General features: G+C 43.5%; 1 protein-coding gene across 3 annotated transcripts in view; it reads right to left on the reverse strand.

The window, feature by feature from the left end:
* Positions 1 to 16,593: 16,593 nt before the first annotated feature.
* Positions 16,594 to 23,576, reverse strand: part of LRRC9 (leucine rich repeat containing 9) — an 80,105-nt gene continuing 73,122 nt past the window's right edge. For all 3 annotated transcript variants that reach the window (XM_083167270.1, XM_083167272.1, XM_083167271.1), the window contains exons 32-34: positions 21,566 to 21,749; positions 18,714 to 18,891; positions 16,594 to 16,826 (exon numbers count right to left, since the gene is read on the reverse strand). In XM_083167270.1, the coding sequence (XP_083023396.1) occupies positions 16,787 to 16,826; positions 18,714 to 18,891; positions 21,566 to 21,749 (402 nt within the window). In that variant the 3' untranslated portion in view covers positions 16,594 to 16,786. The remainder of the gene's footprint in view (positions 16,827 to 18,713; positions 18,892 to 21,565; positions 21,750 to 23,576) is intronic.

Consider the following 23,576-nt stretch of genomic DNA (forward strand, 5'->3'; position numbering starts at 1 on the left):
GAAATGAAAGATTATATTTAAACAATAAATTACACATATAAGTTATAATTAATTTTAAATACACAGCTCATTATTATTATTATTATTATTATTATTATTATTATTATTATTATTATCATTATTGCATTCCAAAAATATAACCTAATTAAATAGGTGCCACAATAGCAGGCAATTTGTGAAATACAGAACCATAAAGTAACAATACAGAAATAATACTGTACTATCAAGATAAGTAAATAAAATAAGTATGTACAGTGTATAAAAATAACTGCATAGTCAAAGATACAAAAATAAATATACCGGATATATGACGCATGGTGTCAAATACATAAAATTCTAAAGGCACCAAAAATGTAAAATACCCCAAGGCACCCCAGGGTGCCATGGTACATAGTTTGTGAACCACTGCCTTATGGGATTAATTAGCCACGGTAATTTACTGCAGAAAACTGAATTCCCGCTAATTTTGACCTTTTAATTAAACTACATATAACAAATGAAAATCACATGTATCTCACATATAGAAGAAGACATTTTGGCATAAACAAAAAGACTAAAAATTAGAGGTTTATTGTAGATTACTTTTGACCTTTACAGGTAAACTTGAAATCATTAAAATGTATATATATATATACTTATTTTATCTGTTCTCAAATTAAAATGATTATTATATTTTATTTATAAGGAGCCACAAATATTTCACGTGGGCTGTACAAAGAGTAAACAATAGATCAGTACAGGGTGACAAAACTTAACATTACAGTAAATAAATAAGAAAAATAGAGTACAGGTAACAGAGAGCACCACAATTCAATACACACTACAGCTTAGATGTAAACAGGGCCGCCGACAGGTCCACTCTGACAGAGGGTAGGGACCGGGCAGAGGCCCACCAGCAACCCCATTCACTTCAACTGCCCTCCCTCACTACACAGCGGCGGACCGCAGGTCCTCCACACATAGACAGTCCCCAGACCCAGCCAGATCCTACAGGCAAAGATGGTCCCTGAGTGTGGGAGAGTTCTAAGTGAAATGTGAGAAGAGGGCTATGACAACAAGAGGTAATAGGGCCCTGCTCTGTGGTGCTTACAATCTATATACAGTATAATATATACTGTTTAATTCCAAAATTAAAAAGTAAGAAACGAATCTGACCATACAGTAGGAGCAAGTTTCATCTTTGCTCCTTTGGTCATGTCTAGCCATGGCTAGCCATGGCTATTTTATTGTTCTCAGCTACAATACAATACAATACGTATTGCAGCTGAGAACAATAGAATAGCCATGGCTAGCCATGTCTAGCCATGGCCAAAGGAGCAAAGATGAAACTTGCTCCTACTGTATATAGACATACATGCTGAGGTGGTATGTTACAAGATATATAACAAGGTATGAGCGCTAGGGACAAGTGTTGTGTGCTGTGTACAGATGGCTGCCTTCTGGTAGAGGGATGCCGCCCTCAACAACAAGAAATACAGAAAGGAGAACCAGTAGGCGCCTTATGTACAAAAAAAAAAAAACAATTTAATAAATAACATAAAACAATAAATTGCATGCATGTTATACAATTATACAGTTATATTGATGTGGTTATTTTAATTGTATTATTGCATGCATGCATGCAATTTATTGTTTTATGTTATTTATTTGTATACTGTATGCAGCAGCTGCGCTGGGTCCCCGCTCATTAGATATGCACGAGCGGCGACTCAGGCAGCAGTGAGCGGGTCCCCGCCCCTTGAATATCTAATGAGCGGAGACCCAGGCCGGAAGTTGTACTTCCTTGGCCGCTGCTGGCTTCCTCTAGCACTGTGTGGGGACTGGGGATGATGCGGTTGGCACTGTGCAACATGCGCGCCGCGGAGGGTGTGATGCCTGGTGATCCCCGTGCCAATGGGACTTTCTGCAGGTGGGAGACTGCAGTCTCCCGGGACTTGGCAGCCACTGTTTGCCTTACACATCCAGGACTTATTACAGTAAGTGTCTCAGGCTGAACAGGAATTGTTCAAATGCTGTATTTTAGTTTTAGTGTTCCTGAACATTGCAGTCAATTAAAACCTTTATAACATGCCTGTTGCCATAACTTTACCTTTCTACCAGTCCCAAATGTGTCTTTCCCTCCACCCATCCATCTGTGCCCCCCTCCCCTCCACTCAGCTGTCTGTGCCCCCTTTTACTCCACCCTTGCCCCTTCCCCATTACCCATTTGCCTCCTTCCTCTCCACCTGTGCCCCCTTCTCCTTTACCTGTCCGTGTGCACCCCCTTCCATCCACCTGTCTGTCCATGCCCCCTTCCCCTCCACCCATCTGCCTGTGCCCCCTTCCCCTCCACCCATCTGCCTGTGCCCCCTTCCACTACAGCTTTTCCCCTTCCCCTCCACCCATTTGCCTCCGTCTGTGCTCCCTTCTCCTCCACCCGTCCATTTGTGCTCCCTTCTTCTCCTTACGTCCACCAGTGCCCCCTTCCCCTCCACCTCCTTCCTCTCCACCTGTGCCCCCTTCCCCTCCACATATCCACCTGTGCCCCCTTTGTCTCCACCCATCCCCCCGTCCACCTGTGCCCCCTTCCCCTCCTTCCTCTCCACCTGTGCCCCTTCCCCTCCACACATCCATCTCCTTCCTCTCCACCTGTGCCCCCTTCCCCTCCACATATCAACCTGTGCCCCCTTTGTCTCCACCCATCCTCCCCGTTCACCTGTGCCCCCTTCACCTCCACCTCCTTCCTCTCCACCTGTGCCCCCTTCCCCTCCACACATCCAACTCCTTCCTCTCCACCTGTGCCCCCTTCCCCTCCACATATCCACCTGTGCCCCCTTTGTCTTTACCCATCCCCCCGTCCACCTGTGCCCCTGAAACCTTCTCTTCCTTAATACTCTTTCTCTCTCATATTACTGACAACCTCTCTTCCTCTTTCTCTCCCTGCATCTCTCTTCGCTAAGGCAGCAGAGAGCAAGGAGCCAGGCAAGCTGTCTGCATGGCGTGATTAATTATTATTTTTTTTTTTTTATGTAGTGGGCTGTGATGTGTTTGCAGGGGGTACATCTGTGAGTGAGTGTAGGGCAACACATTGCTTAATGCCAGCTCTGTGCATCATATTTAATAAAGTGTGTGTGTGGGGGGCACAAACAAATACCTTGCCTCCGGGCGCCTGAGACAAACTTACGCCACTGTGTCACACGCATAACGGAGAAGCTGAAGCAGGAGAGAGGAAGAGAGACCAGCATACACTGCTGCTTCCCTTGGCTCCGACGCATCCCAGGCCGCCCTATCACCCACATCCGCCCGCCCATCCTGTACACAGTAGGCAATAGCCGGCTCTGTGTACAGTCAGTTGAATCAGTGGGAGAATTTGACATCTCTGCTATGGCCCCACCCTAGCTGCGGCTGACTCGCCTCCAGTGCTCAGTCAGTGGGTCAGCGGTAGGCAGCAGCATGTAAGTGCGTCGAGCGGGTGCCGGCGCCCACACAGACCCTGCTGCTGCTTGCTCCCCTAAGCGGCTGCTGGGGCTGCCTTACACTGCATTGGTCTCCTCCTTTAATTTGCATACATAACTGCTGACTTTAAGGGTAAGATCATATTTAAGTGACTGCAGGCAGCGCCATATTAAAACAGGGGCAAAAGGGGTCAGTACCCCTCGGCCCCCTTGTAGCTAGGGCCCCCCTGTGGTTGGCATGTATTTAAAAGAATACTTTTTTTTTTTTTTTTAGCTAAAGGTTTTGTGCATGGCAGTGGGGTAGTGCTGCAGCTTCACCTATCTGCCAAAAATATTTAAATTACGCCACATGGTAGCACTATTTTTTTCACATTACACCTCATGTAGCACCCCTGATACTTATTAGATCCCATAGTAGTGTCCCTTATTCATGTCACAACACACAATATTGGCCCTTATACACATAAGGTCTACAGTAGTAGTGCTGCTTATACACGTAATGCCCAAAGTAGTAATGCCACTTATACATATAATGCCCACAGTAGTAGCGCCGCTTATACACATAATGCAAGCAGAAGTAGCAGTGCTTATACACCTAAAGACATTGTAATACCTCCGCTTATACAAATAATGCCCAAGTTAGTAGCCACACTTATACACATAATGCACACAGAAGTAGCACCTTTTATACACATACTGGGCACAGTAATAGCGCCTCTTATACTGGATGCAGTTAACATCCTGGCGGTCAGTATCCCAGCATTCAATATACTGCTGCCAGCATCCTGAGTGCCTTCAGAACACCGGCGCCAGATCTCTGAAAGGGTCAGGATGATGATGCCAGAATACAAACAGCCGGCAACCTAATATGTGATTATACAGGGAGCGGGAGCCGGAGCAGGTGGCTGGCGATGGGGCGGCTAGGTTTAGGCACCAAAAAGGGATTAGGGTTAGGCTGTGCGGTGGGGGTTAGGGTTAGGCCATAGCAGAAATAGTTAGTGTCAGGCTGCGGGAAGGAAGAATTGGTGAAAGGTTATATATAATTACCTTCCCCTGTCAGGATTCCCATCTCTGGGATGCCAGCATTTGTATTCTGACTACCGGTGTCCTGAGTGCCGATCATCCATACCTATTCCTCTTAAACACATAGGGGGAAATTTACTAAGCTAAATTCGTAAAAAAATAATTGTATTTTCATAGGAAAATACAATTTTTGGGGGCATATTCGGATTTTTGGCATTTACTATGCCAAAAATAAGATTTTTTTGTATTCGTATTGATGGGACATTCATATTTGTATTTACAAATACGAATGAATACACCATTGATAGAATATGACAGGAATCACCATTCAAAAGAATGGTGATTCCTGATTTACTAAGCGGTCGTATTGAATATACGGCCGCTAATTGGCGTAAAACGGCCACTTGATTGTCCTGTCGTATTTGGCAGAAACTTCAGTGTAAAAAAAAATAGAAAAATAAAATAAAAAAACAGCGTGGGGTCCCCCCCACAACCGTAACCAGCACCAGGCTGAAGGAGCTGGGGCTGGTAATAAAAAAATCAGGAAACCCGGCAAATAGGGGTTCCCTGATTTTTTAAAACCAGCCCCAGGCTCCAGGGCCGGGGCTGGTTCCCAAAATACGGGGGATAAAATGAGTAGGGGTCCCCCGTATTTTAAGAACCAGGCCCAACCAGCCAGGAGAACCACAAGTCCCAGCATGCGGGGCATTAAGGGCCCGCTGGAACTTGTAGTTCCACAGTAATAGAAATAGTTAAATAACACACACACTGACACATGTAAAATAAAACTTTAATACATCCAAAGCCCTTTCATACAGATACTTACCTATCTTGAGCCCGCAGGTAGGTCCGGGGGTCCAGGGTCCAAAGAAATCCATAGGGGTATCTGTGGAAGAAAATCCTATTCACCAAGGTCATCCGGCGAAGATCACGTCCTCTTCTTTCAAACGTAGTCCAGGTCTTCTTAAAAAAAAAAAAAAAACACTATTACGGCCGGTACCTGCTCACAAACTGAGGGGAGACGCTGATGTTTCATGTTCAGCGCCTCTCCTACAAATGATTCTATTGGCTGCCTAGCAGCCAATCAGGAGCCGATAATGCCAGCAGTCCGTGAGCGGGTACCGTCACGAATAGTCGTGTTTTAAAAAAAAAAAGAAGACCTGGACTACGTCAGAAAAAAGAGGACATGATCTTCACCTAGGACCTTGGTGAGTAGGATTTTCTTCCACAGGATCCTGGAGCCCCAGACCCTGGAGCCCCGGACTAAGGGACCTGCCTACGGGCTCAAGATAGGTAAGTATCTGTATGAAAGGGCTTTGGATGTATTAAAATTGTATTTTACATATGTCAGTGTGTGTGTGTTATTTAACTATTTCTATTACTGTGGAACTACAAGTGCCAGCGGGCCCTTTAATGTCCCGCATGCTGGGACTTGTGGTTCTCCAAGTCCCAGCATGCGGGGGAGGCTTGCTGGGACTCATAGTTCCACAGTTTTAGACAATAGTTTATTCTATCTTTTTACACTTAATCAGCCCGGTCACCACAGTCCAGGGTCACCGGGGACAGCACCAGGCTTCAGCCTGGTCAGGTAAGTCCTGGAGGGGGGGACTCCTTTATTGGGGGCGTCCCCACTCCCCCAGGACACCTGGCCAGGCTGACTGGTCGGTAGGGATGAATGCTTTGGCCGGGGGGACTTGTATAAAAAGTCTCCCCCCGGCTGTGGTATTACTCTGCTGGCTGGTTGGGCCTGGGGCTGGTTCTTAAAATGCAGGGGGACCCCTAGTCATTTTGTCCCCCGTATTTTGGAAACCGGCCCTGGAGCTGGTTTTAAAAAATGGGGGAACCCCTATTTGCCGGGTTTCCTGATTTTTTTATTACCAGCCCCGGCTCTTTCACCCTGGTGCTGGTTACGGCTGTGGGGGGGACCCCACGCCATTTTTTTATTTATTTACATTTTTTTTACACTGAAGCCTGCACGGATCTCTCAAGCCAAATACGACAGGAAAAATTAAGTGTATTTTCCTTTCGTATTTGCCCGGCCATTCACGGACCTTTTTATGCCAATTAGCGGACGTATTTTCAATACGGCCGCTTAGTAAATCAGGAATCACCATTCTTTTGAATGGTAATTCCTGTCGTATTCTATCGATGGTGTATTCATTCGTATTTGTAAATACAAATACGAATGTTCCATGAATATAAAACTTCGTATTTTTGGCAAAAATACGAATACACAATAAAAATTTGTATTTTCCTATGAAAATACGATTTTTTCTACGAATTCATCTTAGTAAATTCCCCCCCTGGACTGTACTTGCTAGGTGGAGCTCCACATGTAGTCCTATTGAAATAGAAACAACTCTTAGAGCAGACTAATCAGCAACTTATGATTCTTTCATGAACATCTGTAATTGTAAAGATGTGTGCAAGGGGACATCTACAAATTGCATCATTTTGCGAGGATACGCCCCTGTTTTTCACTGCTGTGGGGGCATGGCTAGCAGCTCTGTAAGCTTGCGGGAATAGACTATTCACCAGGTGACAGGGGGGACTCAACTGCCCCCCCTACACCCTGGGTGGGTCGCTGGAACGTCCCCAAAAAACGGGACGTTCCCGTGGAAAGAGGGACAGTTGGGCGGTATGTTATTATTTCATATCTATGTACCAGTGTCAGTGACAGATATAAAGTGGTATATATAAAACATATAAATTAGTGGCACCTGTGGAAATTATTTTTTAATTAAACAATAGACAGACATAACCAAAATTTTATTTCCTACTTATAAGCAGTTCAGGTGTTTACTCCTTATTCCTTTCTCTCTCCTTTCTACTAAGGTTCATTCATCACACATCTTTGACAACACAGTTACGTGAGCAGTGGCTATATCAGTCTGCTTAAGTCCATTGGTCATTTTCTTGTAGCATACATCTTACTAAAGATGCCCACTGTGTATGCTGAGGGATGATGGGAAAATCGCTGGCTGATAAATTGCATACACACTGAGTAATTTTCACCCGGCCCAGAAATTTTCACTGGGTGTGAACCACTTTCCAGAGTTGGAGCAGCGTCAGAACTCTGGGAGTCAATTGAGTCATCTGCCATCGGGCTTCTGTTCCCAAGGGGGAACTCTCCTCCCCTGAATGTTTGAATCAGTTAATTGAAAGCCGTCGATATCCCTTCTGTGGCTGACTCTCCCTCTCATGCATACATATATTTATATAAGGTGGTGTGTTGTGTGTAAGGGGACACTAACATTTACCTTGCCTATGTGGAACTGGGACAAACTTACACCACTGAGTGGGAGTCTGTGAAAAGTGGTTCACTTGGCTGTAAAATAAGCCGATGGACGGTGGTGGCCGGCGATGATGCGGGAGCACGACTAAACACAAAACGTCAAAAGTGAGCTACTTTGAGCTCAAAATAGGATAGTGTGTATTGCCCTTTATTTTTCTCTCCAGACTGTATTGTGCCCACCTGATCCGGGAGGGTAAGTATGGGGCATGCACAACATTCATTGTCTACATGAACTATTCCTTACACTATATGAGAATAACTTGAGGCTCAAGTGGAGAAGCTTTCCTTTGCATATGACTCTGCATTGCCTGTAGTTGTTTGTGATTGGTCCAAAGCATGTACAATAGCAATGATACACAAGATACACTGCACAAATGTACCAGCATTCAAGTTGACCTCAAATGGTTGACACAATGTAAATGTTGACATATGAAAGCTCGACATAATGAAAAGGTCAACATGGAAGTGGTCAACACACTTATTAAGTTAAGTTTTGGGTGACAATTTTTTGGTTTCAGCACAAGAGCTCATGCAGGTTTTTAGCAGCCCAATTAGTATACCGCTTCACTCACCATGCATGGGACAAGGTTTCCGTTGACAATCATAGTCCATATGAAGTATCAAAAAGTTGAAAAAATACAAAAAACTCACGTTGACTCTATAGTCTGTCAATCATTGTCATGTTGACCATTTAAACCTATTGACCATGTCGACCATTTGGTATTGACCTACTGCCTGTCGCCAGGGTTGCCTACCCTCCCGGAATGGCTGGGAGGGTCCCGGAAATCAAGTCAACCTCCCGGACCCACATAAAGGTAAGCAAGCCCCGTGGCGGGGGGTCCATGCAATTTGCGCCTTTGTAGCCCCTCCCCCCACTGTACAAAGCCTGAAATACCGACATTGCACAGAGGGGGAGTGGCCACTAGGACGCAATCGTGGTGGCCACGCCCCCACACTCATCACCCGCCCTGTTAGTGGCTCTCTCTCTTGGAGAGTGCAGCCACGAAGTAGGCAACCCTGACGTCCTATCATCCAGATACCATGCCGTTTAGCTTTTCTAAATGTAAATATTCCCTATATAAAATATATACAGTACTTTCTGTAATATTATGTAATCGTGCCTAGAAATATGCAGATCATGAGTCATTATCAAGAATTCTTCTGACTCATGACTGATGTGTAAATACAAATACGGTGAATGTTGTTTCCTATACATAGATATATTGTCCAGATACATAAAGAACATTAGGGCCATCTAGTGGTATTTGTTGAAATTAAATGAAAGACAGTAAGTTAAATGTTACTTGAGCTGGCAATGAAAATAAATATATAAATATTTCATTTCAGTATTTTAGATTACTAGGATTGAAACTCTAAATCAAATTTACTGATTTTATTAGTATTTTATTTAAAAAAACATAGCCTATTTTAATATACAATAAATAAATGAAATTCTATAATTAATAAAAAGCATTAATGGCTTATACAGATGAGTATTTTCTAGTGCTATGGTGATGCCAGACAGCTATGAAATACAAGTGTTTGAATGATTGATCCTGGATATTGCAAGTCTTACAAGCATCAGTAGATATCTTGGGTGTACAGAAAACAACAGGAGAATCATGATTCATGGTGTGTATACACGGCCGATATGCCGTGCTATGCGAGTCCCGATGCGATCAGATCGCATCGGGACTCGTATAGCACGGCATGCTGCAGAGGGACAATTTAGACTATATAGTGCAGATCTGCACTATATAGTCTTGCCTGCCCTCACTAGATCGCTGCCAATTTGCGCTCACTCGGGAGCACGAATTGGCAGCGCATCGGGCTCGTTAGCCCTAAAAAGCCGACAATTAATATGCGATATGGCTTCCGATGTTCACTATATCGGGAACATTGGAAGCCATATCGCCCCCGTGTGTACACACCATTACACTTCTGCTGGAGTAATCATCCTAGGATTGTAACATGTATATACATAAAGGGCAATACAGTGTGTGGCATAATGTGTAAAGGCCCCCATACACCAGAAGGACATTGGACCTCGACACCAGAAGGACATGCAGAATCTCGACGGGTTATGTGCACTTCGTACGTCATTACGATGCGTGGTCCGGCAGAGCGTGAATTCGGCCCTCAGATCAGACGTGCTGCACGTTTGATCCGTCAGCTCTCATTGCGATTGTAAGCAGATCGTATGTGCTTTTTAAGCACATACGATCGCTCGACCGACCGGTACACGACCTGCATCAAATCAGGTCGTATGCAGGTCATCCCAGGGCCATCTTAACAGCATTATGAGCCCCCGGGCAAAACAGTGCAGTACCCCCACACACACACACACACACACACATATATATACATATATAGCAATGTGTGGAGCAGGCAGCATAAAGGTCTTGAAAAAATAAGAAGCAATGCTGAACTTATCAGTTTCATTATTTCCTGGTGACATTTTTTTTTTTAATGAAGTCGAAATGTAGAAGTTCACCATTGCCTCTTATTTTCAAGACCATTAGTGAGGTAGAGGGGGAGGTTTTGTTTTTTCATGTGAGAGGCAGACCCGGACTCTCAGCTCATGGCTTTGTGTCTAAGCTCCAGGTTCTAAGGTTCCAGCTTCACAAGAGGCAGACCCCAGCTCTGGGTCTCATCTCCAGACTCCCGCCTCTCAGCTCCTGGCTACCCTGAGATGCATCGGACCCCCCGGCTTCTGCAAGAGGCAGCAGACCCCCAGCTCAACAGACCCCAGCTCCCATGAGGCAGCAGCCCCCAGCTCCCATGAGAGGCAGCAGCCCCCCGAGCAGAAGCAGGGATCACGCCTCGCACCGCAGGTCATAAGTGCGGCTGCCGTGTCCCCTCCCAGATGACTCCCAGTAATGCAGCGACGGCTTGCATGGCCCCCCACGGACGTAACCAGCCCCGGGCTTAAAGAGCTGGTCCTGATTTTAAAACCAGCACCAGGCTCAAGGGCCGGTCCTGGTTCCCAAAATACGGGGGACAAAATGAATAGGGATCCCCTGTATTTTGAGAACCAGCACCGGGCCCAATCAGCCAGCAGGGTAATGCCAAAGCCAGGGGAAACTATATTAGTTCCCTCGGCCAAAGCATTAACCCCCTGACCAGTCAGCTCAGGCAGAGACCCTGGGGGAGTGGGGGCCTCCCCAATAAAGGCCCCCCCCCCTCCAGAATTAACCCTGCCTTGGCTGAAGTCTGGGGCTGTCCCCGGGGTAACATAGTAATTAAGGCTGAAAAAAGTCGTTAGTCCATCGAGTTCAACCTATCTAACTTGTAACTACTGTCTTGAGTAAGTCATATGTATAGCATTCCTTAATTGCCAAAAATGCATCCATTTAAATTCATTAACAGTAGTTGCTGTAATCACCCCCACCAGGAATGAGTTCCAGAATTTTACTGCTCCAACGGTGAAGAATCCTCTTCTTAATTCAGTACGGAATTTGTTTTCCTCAAGCCTCAGTACATGCCCGCGTGTCCTAAGTATAGGCCTGTTAGTGAACAAATCATCTCCCAGTGGCAGATTTATTAAGCTCGGTGAAGTGATAAAGTGTCTGGGTTTTTATCACCGGCCAATCAGCTCCTAACTGTGAAGTTACAGGGTTGGTTTGAAAAATGACAGGTAGGAGCTGATTGGCCGGTGATAAAAACCAGACATTTTATGGCTTCACCGAGCTAATAAATCTGCCCCCCCCCCCCCCCCCCCCCAGTTCCATATGATTTCACAGCTGGTTAGTAAATTAGGAATCACCATTCGAATGTATGGTGATTCCTATTCGTATTCTTTTGATGGTGTATGCGTTCGTATTCCTGAATAGGACTACGAATAAGCCTGCCAAAAGAATACGAATGGCCTTATATCGGCCATAGTAAATTCGGAATATACTAATTTACGGCCATATACGGCCAGAAATGGCTATGAATAGGATAGTCGTAGCCATTTCTGCTTAGTAAATTTCCCCCAGTAATTGAAACAGATTCACTGGATTCCGCAGCCTGAATTTCACAGCCATCCAAAGTAACCAGAGGACTGATGTTAATCTAGATTGTCTGATAATTGCGTCCTTGTGCACAGCAGCAATCAGAGAAGCTGGCAGAAGGATTCCATTTGCACAAGACGCCACCTGCGGCTTTAGCATATTATCATACAAAGACACAGTGGCTGTGTGATCTATGTCCTCCTCTGAATCGGGCCTAATATTGTACTATAATATTTTACACATAAGACGTACACAAACACTGAAATATGTCACCGCTAAAACAAGATAAAAATCCGTTACCTTCCAAGAATTTGCGCGCAGTGCTCAGCAAATGAAGTTATTAAGCAATGAAGTTAGCGTAAGCATCATGATCATACGGAACATGTCAGATGTGTATTATTTTGTCGCTTCATATGATAAATGCAGGGTGTCTTGTCAAAACACCTTGTACTGTATTTGTTATATTGGTGCAAGCTGGAGAGCATTTCTTTAAAATGATTATCTGTCAAGAAAGCTGTCAATGTCAAGTAGCATGCTCTAGAAAAATAACTAGCTACAAGAGCCGTCCAAGCCTCTTGAAATGAGCGTAATAATGGATTCCTGGCAGAGCCTTCGACCAGCTCTGGGGATAATAATAGAGACAGGAATTCTGCCCATTATACAAAGGGTAATATTAACCTTTTCGCAGCCCAGCTCCTACCAAGAGGTAACACTAGGGGTAGATTTATTAATTAGTAGCTTAGAACACTTTGTTTGTGTTTCCGTCCATATTTAGTCCTGTTAAAAAATAAAATAAAAGAGAGATTCAGAGTATATTTATGGCCTGCTTGGCTGCACAGGTTCAAAAACACTAACACCATCATGTCCAGTCAGTAATACGGTGTGAGAATAAGAAAGTGATAGATTCTGGGAGAGTATTCCACTTATTTTTAAAGCGGCAATCATACATACTTGACGATGTATACCCTGAAAGATATTGATGACCAATTTCCCCAGTGTCCTGGACGAAAGATGTTGATGAAAGACGAGCTACAGTCTATAGGCTTTTTTTTTTTTAAAGATATCCAAATTGAGTCAATGAAAAACCTTGATGAACAACTGGCGGGTAAGCGCATCATCGTTCATCGTTTGAAGCATAAACACTGAAAGATATTTTGACTAATATCATTCAGAAGGGCCAAAATGCATGATATTGGTAAAAAAAAAAAAATCAAACAGTGTGTATGCACATTTACACTGCAAAACCAGGTTGATTTTGCCATGTAAATGGTTGCCGCTTTAAAAAAAAGTTGGGAAACTCTCCCAGAATCTCTCACTTTCTGATTCTTACACTCTATTACATTTGGTCCACAATGTCCTATGTTCTAATAGAAATGCTTAAATCAATTTGAATTGAGGGGAAAAAATAAAATGTTGTTAAAGTTTTCGGTTATTTTATTTTTTAATAAAGCATTGCATTGGTGCTTTGCCTACACAGCATATAGGGTCCATGAATCAGTCAGTGGAAACATGTATAGATTCTAATTGATTGCTATTGTCAACTTTTCCACTCCTTTCACTGCTTGATACATCAACCTTTAGTCACAACTGAATTTGCAGGCAAGCGTATGGCTAATGGACTGCATATCTCTGTATATGGAAATGCAAGTATCCTAGGATAACAAAATAAATCTACCGCTCATCCGGTACAGATTGGACATTATGGTGTTAGTGTTTTTGCAGTGACTGATACACTCATTCCACTGACTGGTATAAATTTACTAAGGATGAATGGCTGCGAATGCCCGTATTCGGGGACTATGAATGGCTACAGATGCCTGTATACCAATCACCCAGTTCGGGGGAGGAGCCTTGAACATAAACATACATTCACAGTTTCTCCCGTTAGAGGGAACACATGTGCGATTTGTTTTTTACCTGCTGGGATGCCTTCTTCGGAACCAAGAGGACGTGATCTTCCCCAGAGGCCCGGGCAAGTACCCACAGGGATTTCTAAGAAGACGACTGGCCATCGTTGGAAGCCGTAGGTGCGTATAGTATGAATGATTGTAGAATATAATAAAGATTTATTTTTCCATGTGTTTGTGTTTTATTTAACTATTTGTTCTGCTGTAATACTACAAGTACCAGCGGGTCCTTTAATGCCCACATGCTTGGACTTGTGGTTCTCCAAGTCCCTGCATGCTGGGCAAGCTTGCTGAGTCTTGTAGTTCGAAAGCAAAACACAATAGTATTATATCTATTTTTCAAACTATACCATCATCCCGGTGCCCACTGCCCTGGGGCATCGGGGACAGCCCTGGGCTACAGCCCAGAAGGGGGTATCGTGGAGGGGGACCCCTTTATTGGGGGGTCCCCACTCCCTCAGGGTTATAGTTGTGGGGGGGACCCCACGCTGTTTTTTTCAATAATTATTATTATTTTTTTTTTTTACATAGGGCAGCATTGCACGGATCGGTCTGATCCCTGCAGGCTGCTGCTTCATATGTATTTGGCGGCTGTAAATACGTCCGCCGAATACGAATGGATACAGCAGATTTGTAAATTTGACCTGTTTACAAGTCATATTTTCCCTGGGATACAGCTGATGCCGGTCGCATCCATTCGTACCCGAAATCGGCCATATCCCGGGTTCCTGGTAAATTTTTCCCTATATGCTGCATTGGCAAAGCTTCAACACAAACATTTACAGTATCTGCAGTAATCACTGTCACTAAGTCAGATTCCCACTTTCAATGAAGAGCTGGTAGGTCCAGTGGTGAGACCAGAAACCGTGTAAGGTAATACCATTGGATCATATTCGAGGGACGCGCTAGTCTGAATACGTCAGTATATTGCAACTTTTAGCAAACTGCGGACATGAAGCAACTCCAGCAGCTATAAGTGATTCTAAATCAGATACAGATCACTGAATTTTCACTGATGGTTGAAAGGGCATTTGCGGATTGCAACAGAGAACATAAGGATGTGTCTTATGGGCATGTAAACAGAGTTACTGTACTGCATATTCCTATTTGGAGTGTGCATGCCATTTTCAGTTGTATCCTCTGCACCCAGAGTTGGTGTAAGTGTTGTTACTAGAGAAGATGGCTGCTCTGGCGGTATTACAAGTGTATGAATAAATGGTACTTGTGTATTATCACGGCGCCCATCGCATCGCATACCATAAGGCATACGATGGTATGCAATGTGATATCGCGCGATGTTGTACAATGTCATACAATTTTAAAATTGTATGACATTGTATATGGCATACAATGCCATACAATGCGATGGGATGCGATTAAAAATTGTATAAGCACCCTAATGGGTGCTTACAATGTTAAATGCACGACCACGCCACCCCCCACTATAAACGTGAACCCGAAGCGTGGCGAGCGCAGCGAGCCCGCAAAGGACGGCGGTACGCGTCCTACGACCTTATTATACCACCACTATCCACTCGAGGTGGAGTTGATTTTATATAGTGTGGCGAGCGCAGCAAGCCCCGCGAGGGGATGCGCATAACTTCACAGGTATACACGTGCGCTCGCCACACTATATAAAATCAAAATCAATGTGGATAGTGGGGGTATGAAAAGGTCGTAGGACGCGTACCGCCGCCCCTCGCGGGCTCGCTGCGCTCGCCATGCTTCAGGTTCACGTTTATAGTGGGGGGTGGCGTGGGGGTGCATTTAACATTGTAAGCACCCATTAGGGTGCTTATACAATTTTTAATCGAATAGGGGTCTAAAATCGCATCGCATGCTTTTGGGTGTATGGCATGCAATGCGATAAAAACATTGCGCGATCAATATCGGGGGCGCCGTGATAATACACAAGTACCAAATGAATTGCATACGATTCAGATTATTGATGGACAGTCGCATAGGACTGAGTATTGCTGTGGGCACCTGGAATTGCATCTGCATTGTGATTGACTCTGAATCAGGCCCAAAGTAAATGATGCTGTGTCAGTAGCCAAAGTGGAACAATTACATGATGGACATGGATTTCTGAATGCCCCTTTCTAATGCATAAATACCTAAATCAGTGCTAAACTCTAAAGAACTTATTAATGTAAAGCATTACATCACAGGCAACATGGGATGTAATCACAATGTCAACATCACAGTATTGGCAGTTATGATGTCAACATTGTTGAAATGTCTGAATATGTCGGCATGTGTCAAATGTCAACGTGTTCACAATATTGACATCCGGAATATCAACAGTCTGGAGGTTTAAGGGGGGCCCTATGAGATTTTGTCAGATTTGACCCAGTTCAGGTGGATTTGGTCAATTTATCTGACAATATATGATGTGCCTGTCTGACAAAATCTTATGTGCCTGATGTGTAGGACCCAATGCACAATCCCATGCCATTGGCTATAACCAAGAGATCGCAAGGGATTGATCCTCCTGCACAAAGGATAAATCTTGAGTCAATCAGGTCCAACTTGTTGGACAATAAGTTGGACAAGTATAAGTCTACAAAATATACCACACCATTGAAAATGTGTTATAATAGTAAGTACAACAGGGTAGGCCTATTGTAATTGCCAACTGCTTTCATGGTCTCCCTTGATAATACAAAGAAAAAATTATGGCGAGTAGAAGTAAAACTTTTTGGGGTCATTTTCTAGGATTATGTAAATAAAAAAGTTGACTATCAAAATAAATCAGGAAAAAAAAAACATTCCCTATATAATAAATGTAATCTAATAAAATATATGTAGCCTAATCTGCTAGCAAATGATCTCTTGTAAAAAAAACAACAACAAAAAAAATGACATAGTATGTGACCATTTAGATTCAGACAAACCTGTTACTCAAAGCAAAACCAACACATCAAGTATTTACATCTACACGCTCATTTTATTTACATGGTTTTATTAAATAGAGTGTCATTGCCTATCAATAATACAGAGTATGTATGCAAATATTATGACTTTTGAATATATATGCAGTAATTATGTTAATGAGGTAGACTTGTAAATTTATATTAACAACCCCAAACTTCAGAACTGTTCTCCCAGTGATTTTTTTCAACAAAAACCTCACATTCGATTTTGACGGAAACTTCCATTTCCAAATAATCTGCAAGGGAAAAAAATTGTGAACAATATGAATGAATCCATACAGTATGTGTAATGTACCACTTTTCTGATTTAAATACAACCATTATTGCTATATTTTCAGTAACATTATTGCTTATTCTCTTGTTGGCAGTGGCACTGATAATGATAAAACCGTTAAATGATCTACTCATCTTCACATTACAAGGTTACAGGAGTGTAGATTTTTGCGAAATTTAGCCAAATCTTTTGTCATCTATTTTAACTTCACAGTCCTGGGCTTTGGTCTCCCTCTTCCCTTTTCAAGGTCCATCAAACAGTCATCATATTTTTAATGGGAGTAAGGCCCCGATCAGACCTGATCGCAGGGCTGTGAATTTTCGGAGCCCAGCGATCAGGTACACCCCACCTCGCCAGAGTGTCTCCTCACCCTTGTGCATGGCTGCGAGTAAGTCCAGACTTACTCAGCTCTGCGATGACTGTGGAGAGAACGAGATTGCTGATGACTTCAGGGGCTCTCCCTCCCAAAGACCGGGCACTGCCTGCGTTTTCCGGGGCACTCCCAGAAACCGCTGGGGTGCTACCCACAAATGTCAGCCGCCTGTCAATCCACTGGCGAAGGTCAGCAATGATGAGCCAAAGCTGGCTTTGTTCACAGGGGGACCCCGCACATGCACACTGTGTACTGTATGAATGCCCGGTCATTCGATAATTGGCAGCTGCGTAATTTGCAGCCCTGCAACAGATCTTAGTGTTCCTTCTAGGAACTGGGCAGGGCAGTGCTGCATGGGGGGGGAGCTTAAAGGGGGCGGGCCCGGCCGCTGCCAAAGCCACTGCCAGGGAAGCGCTGGCATCTACGGCGGCACTGGGCTTCTCCGTGCGCACCGGCTGGGACAGGGCACTGCTAGAGGGGCAGGGCACATTTTGCCCTTTAAAAATCAGGCAGGGCGCAGTGCCCCGCTAAAACAGCCTAGCGTGAACACTAGATCTGAATCTGGGCCTAGGCTCTGACTGTGCCTTGTATGAGATGGATGTGATCTTTGGATTGTTATGTTGGAATTTAAAACTCTTATTCCTCTTTGTCACACATTGGGCTTCCAAACCTAGTTACCTCCAGTAGCCTTACCACTTCCTGGCAGTGGGGGCTGCCACTGGATGCCAAGGACATCCCTGAGGCTATTGTGGTGCAAGAAACCCAGTGCTTGACATGATCCCAGGTTCTTCTCTTATGTTAGCGGTGCACGGGCACATGCTTGCCTATTCTCCCAGATTGTCCCAGAGCTTCCTGAAACTCTCGTGGCACTCCCAGCCCCCCCCCCCCCCCCCTCTGAAAAAAGACAAGTCTCCCAAAGGCCACCCCTCTCTCACTAGTCCTTGAAAGTGGGAGGTCTGGGGAGGCTTTTGATGCAATTTAAGCCCTGCTTCACGATTTACAATAATATGGCATTGAATAGCGGGTGACAGGGTCAAAATAATGCGATTGCACCATCCACCCATCATGAGGCCATGCCCCCCTTGTTGTACCAACCTGGCTGCCCCCTCCTACATTGGGCAGACAAAAGTCAGTAAGTATGCATGGATGCCACACCTTGATTCCCATTAGCTGACACTCTTTTATCCAATTGTAATCTGTTCTGGGATCAGCTGACTCTAGCAGCCTATAAAGGGCAGAGGCCAGAGCCAGAGCAACTTCACTCCTGTTACATGCTACATGCTAATATTTCTTAGCTGCTACTTCTTGAAATGTTCTGGTGCCTAGAGTATTCCTGCTTGCTACACCTGACTCCAACCTGCTAGAGTCTGTATACAGTATATGCTGTGCTCTCCAGACTGCAAACACTAGCATTCATTCTGCACTAGGTTATGCAGACAACAACCCAAGCAGTGGCTGCTATATAGTAGTACGCACCTCCCATCATGCTCCAAATTGTTTGCTTGTGTGTGTGCTGCTCGATTTTGACCAGCTGGTTGCAGCATGTATGGTGAAGAAATGTTTCTTCCTCCTCTTAGTGGCCTGAAAGCAAGTTCTGCATTCACGCTACGTGGATTGCTTGTTAAACCACCTCCATGGTGCTTGGACTTCTTATCTTAAATACAAAAGTGTATATTTAGACTTTAATACATTTTCACATCCTGCCTACATTATTTTTCTATATCTGGAGATCATCCAGTACTGTATATACAGTACAGTAATATTTATCTGACAAGCTCACTGTCCTTTAGGCATGGATTCGCTCACTATACATAATGCTCAAGGCCTGAGACAGTGCTAAAAGTTCTGACATCGTGGGCGGAGTCAGAGGTTGGCCCAACTATCCTCACAAGCTAGGGATAAAGGTTTTGTATATATCAATGGGTGCTCCCTTAAACGTGGAACAGATTCTAGGACAGGTGTGCCCTATTTCTGTTAATCTCATACATTGTCCTGTCGAATATGGTGGATGGAGTCAATTATCATGAATAACCATTGATTTCGATGTATGGAAAAAGAGAAGGGTACAAGCAATGTCTAGTACTATCTACTACATCAAATATATAATAGTTTTTGAGATGATAGAACTCCTCCCACAATGCGTGCCTCAAATTACAGGAGGGGGCAAATTTGTTACGCCGATAAGGGTTTCTTTAATTGGGGTTCTACCATATGCGTCGTGAATTCATATAAAGGTATCTTTCAATTTCAATTCTGGATGCGTATCAATACTCAATGAAATAAATCAGGAAGAAAGCTCATCAAGGTATCTTACCTTTCTCCAACCGACTCTTTGAATGGGGTTCAAAAAGGCTGCTCTATGCAGACATGCTTCAAGAGCCTGTGAATTGGGGTATGCATTGTGTGACAAGTTCTATCATCTTAAAACAGATTATCTATTTGATGTAGTAGATGATACTAGACATTATTTGCACCGTTCTCTTTTTTAGACTGGATATATGTGACAAGTGACTCTGTCCACCACATTCAACAGGACAACGTATAAGGATAATAAGAACAATACGGCACACCAGGCTTAGGAACGTAATATTATTTTTTTTTTTTTGCATTACCTCTGTTTCACATTTACGGAAGTACCCATTGATATATACAAAACCTTTTTCCATTTATATTGATTTCTGGGGTCATAGGGAATAGATCCCATTGTTTTATATAACAGACAGACCCCCTCTGAAGCGCCCAGACTCTCAGTACATATTTTACAGATTCATAGCCTCACAAGTTCATTAGCAAACGGAGCTTCCCATCTTCCACTTCAGCTCTTCTTACTGGTCTTCAGCACTGATGTAGATGAGTGGGCAGTACTGTAGATACCAATCTGAGGACAATTTTGGCACTTACATACTCATAAAACAATCTTGAACCTTGAAGAATAGGTATAAAATGCTAAATAGCGATTTCCAATAAATGAAGCATCAATTTCACTTCAGGACCACATCGCTATGGCTATATCAAAGGTGGTGCTTTGTATCCCAGCTGCAAATATTAGACTGATGTGTACATTCTACAATAAAACTGATCTGCCATCGGTTTGTTGGTTAAAGGTGGCTATACACTGCTGCGATGTCTCCCAGCAGTGTACAGTACTATATGTCAATCCCATCCCCCTTGAGCCGTCCGGGACCTTCCCAGGCGTCAGGATCGCATGTGATATACCTGTCTTTGTAAAACAATAGATAGTTGCTCCAATGTTCTAAAGCATTCTAAGGGCCTGATTCAGAGCTGATTGCTGTTTTTGCAGTCTGTACAAATGTAACTGTGAGGCTTCCACTAATTTGTGACTCAGACAGACTGAGTCACCCATTAGATGTCACAGACCCATTATTAAAACGCCTGTGCACGCCTTCATATTTTCGGACACACCCCCAAATGCCAACTTCCTATCAGTCAACCTCTGGCCACATCGCATTCACAACCCTATGCATTTCCTGTAGCTAATCATCCTCGCGCATGCGCGATTCGTATGGTCCGCATGCACAGTCGTTTGATAATCACTCCATTCTCTGATTAGTGATCAACTTTGAATGAGGCCCTAAACTCGACCTCTAGTAAATTCACCGCTTTGTAGCCTATTTATTTCCAGGCTGAAGGCATTAGCATAAAATATTATGACAACTTAAAGCATATGGTACAAAAAAGAAAAACCCTCAAGATCTCAAACATAGATGGTAAAACCCTGCTAGTTTTGTGCATATAATTCCACAACTGCTATTATTCTGGTACCTGCTGCTCTGAAAGCCTGTGTTTATTCTGCACCCCCACTGACTGTATGTATACGGAACACACTGGCATGCATTGTGTGTATATAGCACACTCCATGTCTGTGTTTATGAAGCACCTATAAAAACACATTTTCATTAACGCACAGCAAGGCTGTTTTGGATGTCAGCTTAATTGCTACAGGCTGACATCTTTGTCCTTATTTAATTGCAGCTGATTCTGTTTCTAAGCACTAAGCATACGCTTAGAAATTAGTCTCTGTGATTTTAATACACGGTGCTTAAAAGAAAAAGCTATGTTTAGGGTTGTTCAATTATGTCAACAACTCTTGGCAGAAAATAATTTGTGCAGAAATTAGCACTTAAGAGCCACCCAGCTCAGCACAGGGCAGCCAAGAGCCCCGAGAGTGTCGCAGGAATGAAAGCCTGAATTAGTGCTGTGATTAGGATTTTCTGCGTTTAACATCCATTTACATACGTGTACAATACGAGCATTTGAATGTAATAACAAACCAGAAACACATACTGAATGGATTGCAATTTACTTACATTTGTTTGATTCATTTGCAAATATGTCATCTTGTGTATTATTTAAATGGAGATCAGGACCAGCAAAGTGGTGGAAACCTCCAGGCAGGCAGACATTTGTAATGTATAACGGAGGTGGCTTGGTCAAGATTAATGTGGAAACTGGATTCACCACATCTGCACCGGGGTTCGGACAAGATAATGTCTGCACACAAAAAGATCAGAAGAAAAGTTGACCAATACATTTGAAGTTGTGCTTCCTCCTTGGAAGGAGTGACTCTATTGCTCTATCGCTATTGGCAACATCTCCATTTCCAAAATTTTTGTAAAAAACCCATCCCAAATAATGAATCAAACTTAAATTTGTTAATTTATGCTGGCCACACATCAGACCAAATTTTTTTCAACCATCCAATTAGTTGGTTTGTTGAACTGAAAATCTGGTACTGTATGGGGGCAAATGCCAATAAGCAATTTGCTCACAAACTCAGGAATGGACAAAAACATTCAGTGAAATTGTTTAAATCAAATAGGTCCAACTACAGTACATTCTCTGAGTGACAGTTGTCCATTTTCAGATTTGGGAAACAAATGACTTAATTACATTTGCTCCGATCCAGTACCAGGTGTTTATCCCATCCAACCAACTAGTGGGATGATGGAGGAAAGTTGGTCTGATGTGTGGCCAGCAGGATAAAGGTGTGTTACTCATCAGGGGCAAATGCAGTATTTCTGTTGGGGGGGGGGTTTGGGTGCATTCCATAATCTCCTGCTCTGTGAAACACTGAAGCAAGAGTCTGAGGAGTTGGCAGATGATCCTAGTACCAGCCCAGAATGTATATGTACACAGTGGTCTTTCATAATCTGAATATATACATGGTCTATAGTACTGTATAGGCCTTGTAAACATATTTATTCTTAATAACATAAGTGGCATAAATACACATACATAATAGAATCTGTAGGAGACAGGACTGCACTTTCTAAGCTCACATTCTCCCACCAAATGGCAAGGCTCCTGTCTCTTCTTCTTGGTAGCTACTGTCTGGTACAATGTACCGATTGCTTGTTTAGATCCTCGCACACATAGCAAACTTGGTAGAATCTGCTGCTACCACTGGTCATGTGCAGCTCTATCCCTGAAACTGCATGTTGTGGTGGCAGCTCCAGCAATCGTATTATACCTGTATACCGTTGCTATTGTGTCCACTTGCCTTGAGTAGGGGGTTTGCCTATGCTCGTAGCATCAATAAGGTGTCTGCGTTTATGGTCTATAGTTTCTAAAGCCACAAGTCTGATTAGTTGCTATAGGCATTAGTACTTTTTCTTGTGTATCACATTTCATGGGCCCCCTCCCCCTACACACACACACACTTACCAATGTGGCTTTATTAGATAAGTCCACTCTGACAAAATGGTTTTGAATTGATGTCAGCTTATCCAAATGCGCAATATTAAAATAATCTACCTCTTGTTCACCAATTTAGAGATTTAAGGAAGTACAGTCTCCGCCTGGCTGATACAATTAATTCCTAGGGCATCATGCTGCCAACATCCCCAAATGCAGATGTCATTTCCTACAGAAGCTCATCGTATCAGCATGTAATATTTTGTCATCCAAAGCATTATTTGTGTTCTTTATTCCCTATACCATACCTCCCAAAATTCAGACATTGGCCAAATGGGGTTGTGGCTTTGCGGGTATGTCGTGATCACAAGGCACACCCCCATTTTCATCACTGTGGGGGCAAGCCTAGCACTCTGTGAGCTGCTGGCATGCCCCCAGAGGACAGGCAGATTTACCCAATTTTTACATTTTACTGCCAGCAAAAGTTTTTGCAGAAATCCTATTTTCACGAATATGCAATTGAATAGGTGATTTGCTGGTGATTTTATACAGTACTTGTGAAAACGCCATTTTCATTCCAAAAACTGCAAAAGCCACGAAAAAACAGCAATTGCGGTGAATTCAGCCCATATTCATGAATTATTGTTATAGTGAAATATAACACAGATATCAGATACTATATAC

The sequence above is a fragment of the Crinia signifera genome, chromosome 12 (genome assembly GCF_055691185.1).
Source record: "Crinia signifera chromosome 12, ASM5569118v1, whole genome shotgun sequence".
In the NCBI taxonomy this organism is placed as follows: Eukaryota; Metazoa; Chordata; class Amphibia; order Anura; family Myobatrachidae; genus Crinia; species Crinia signifera.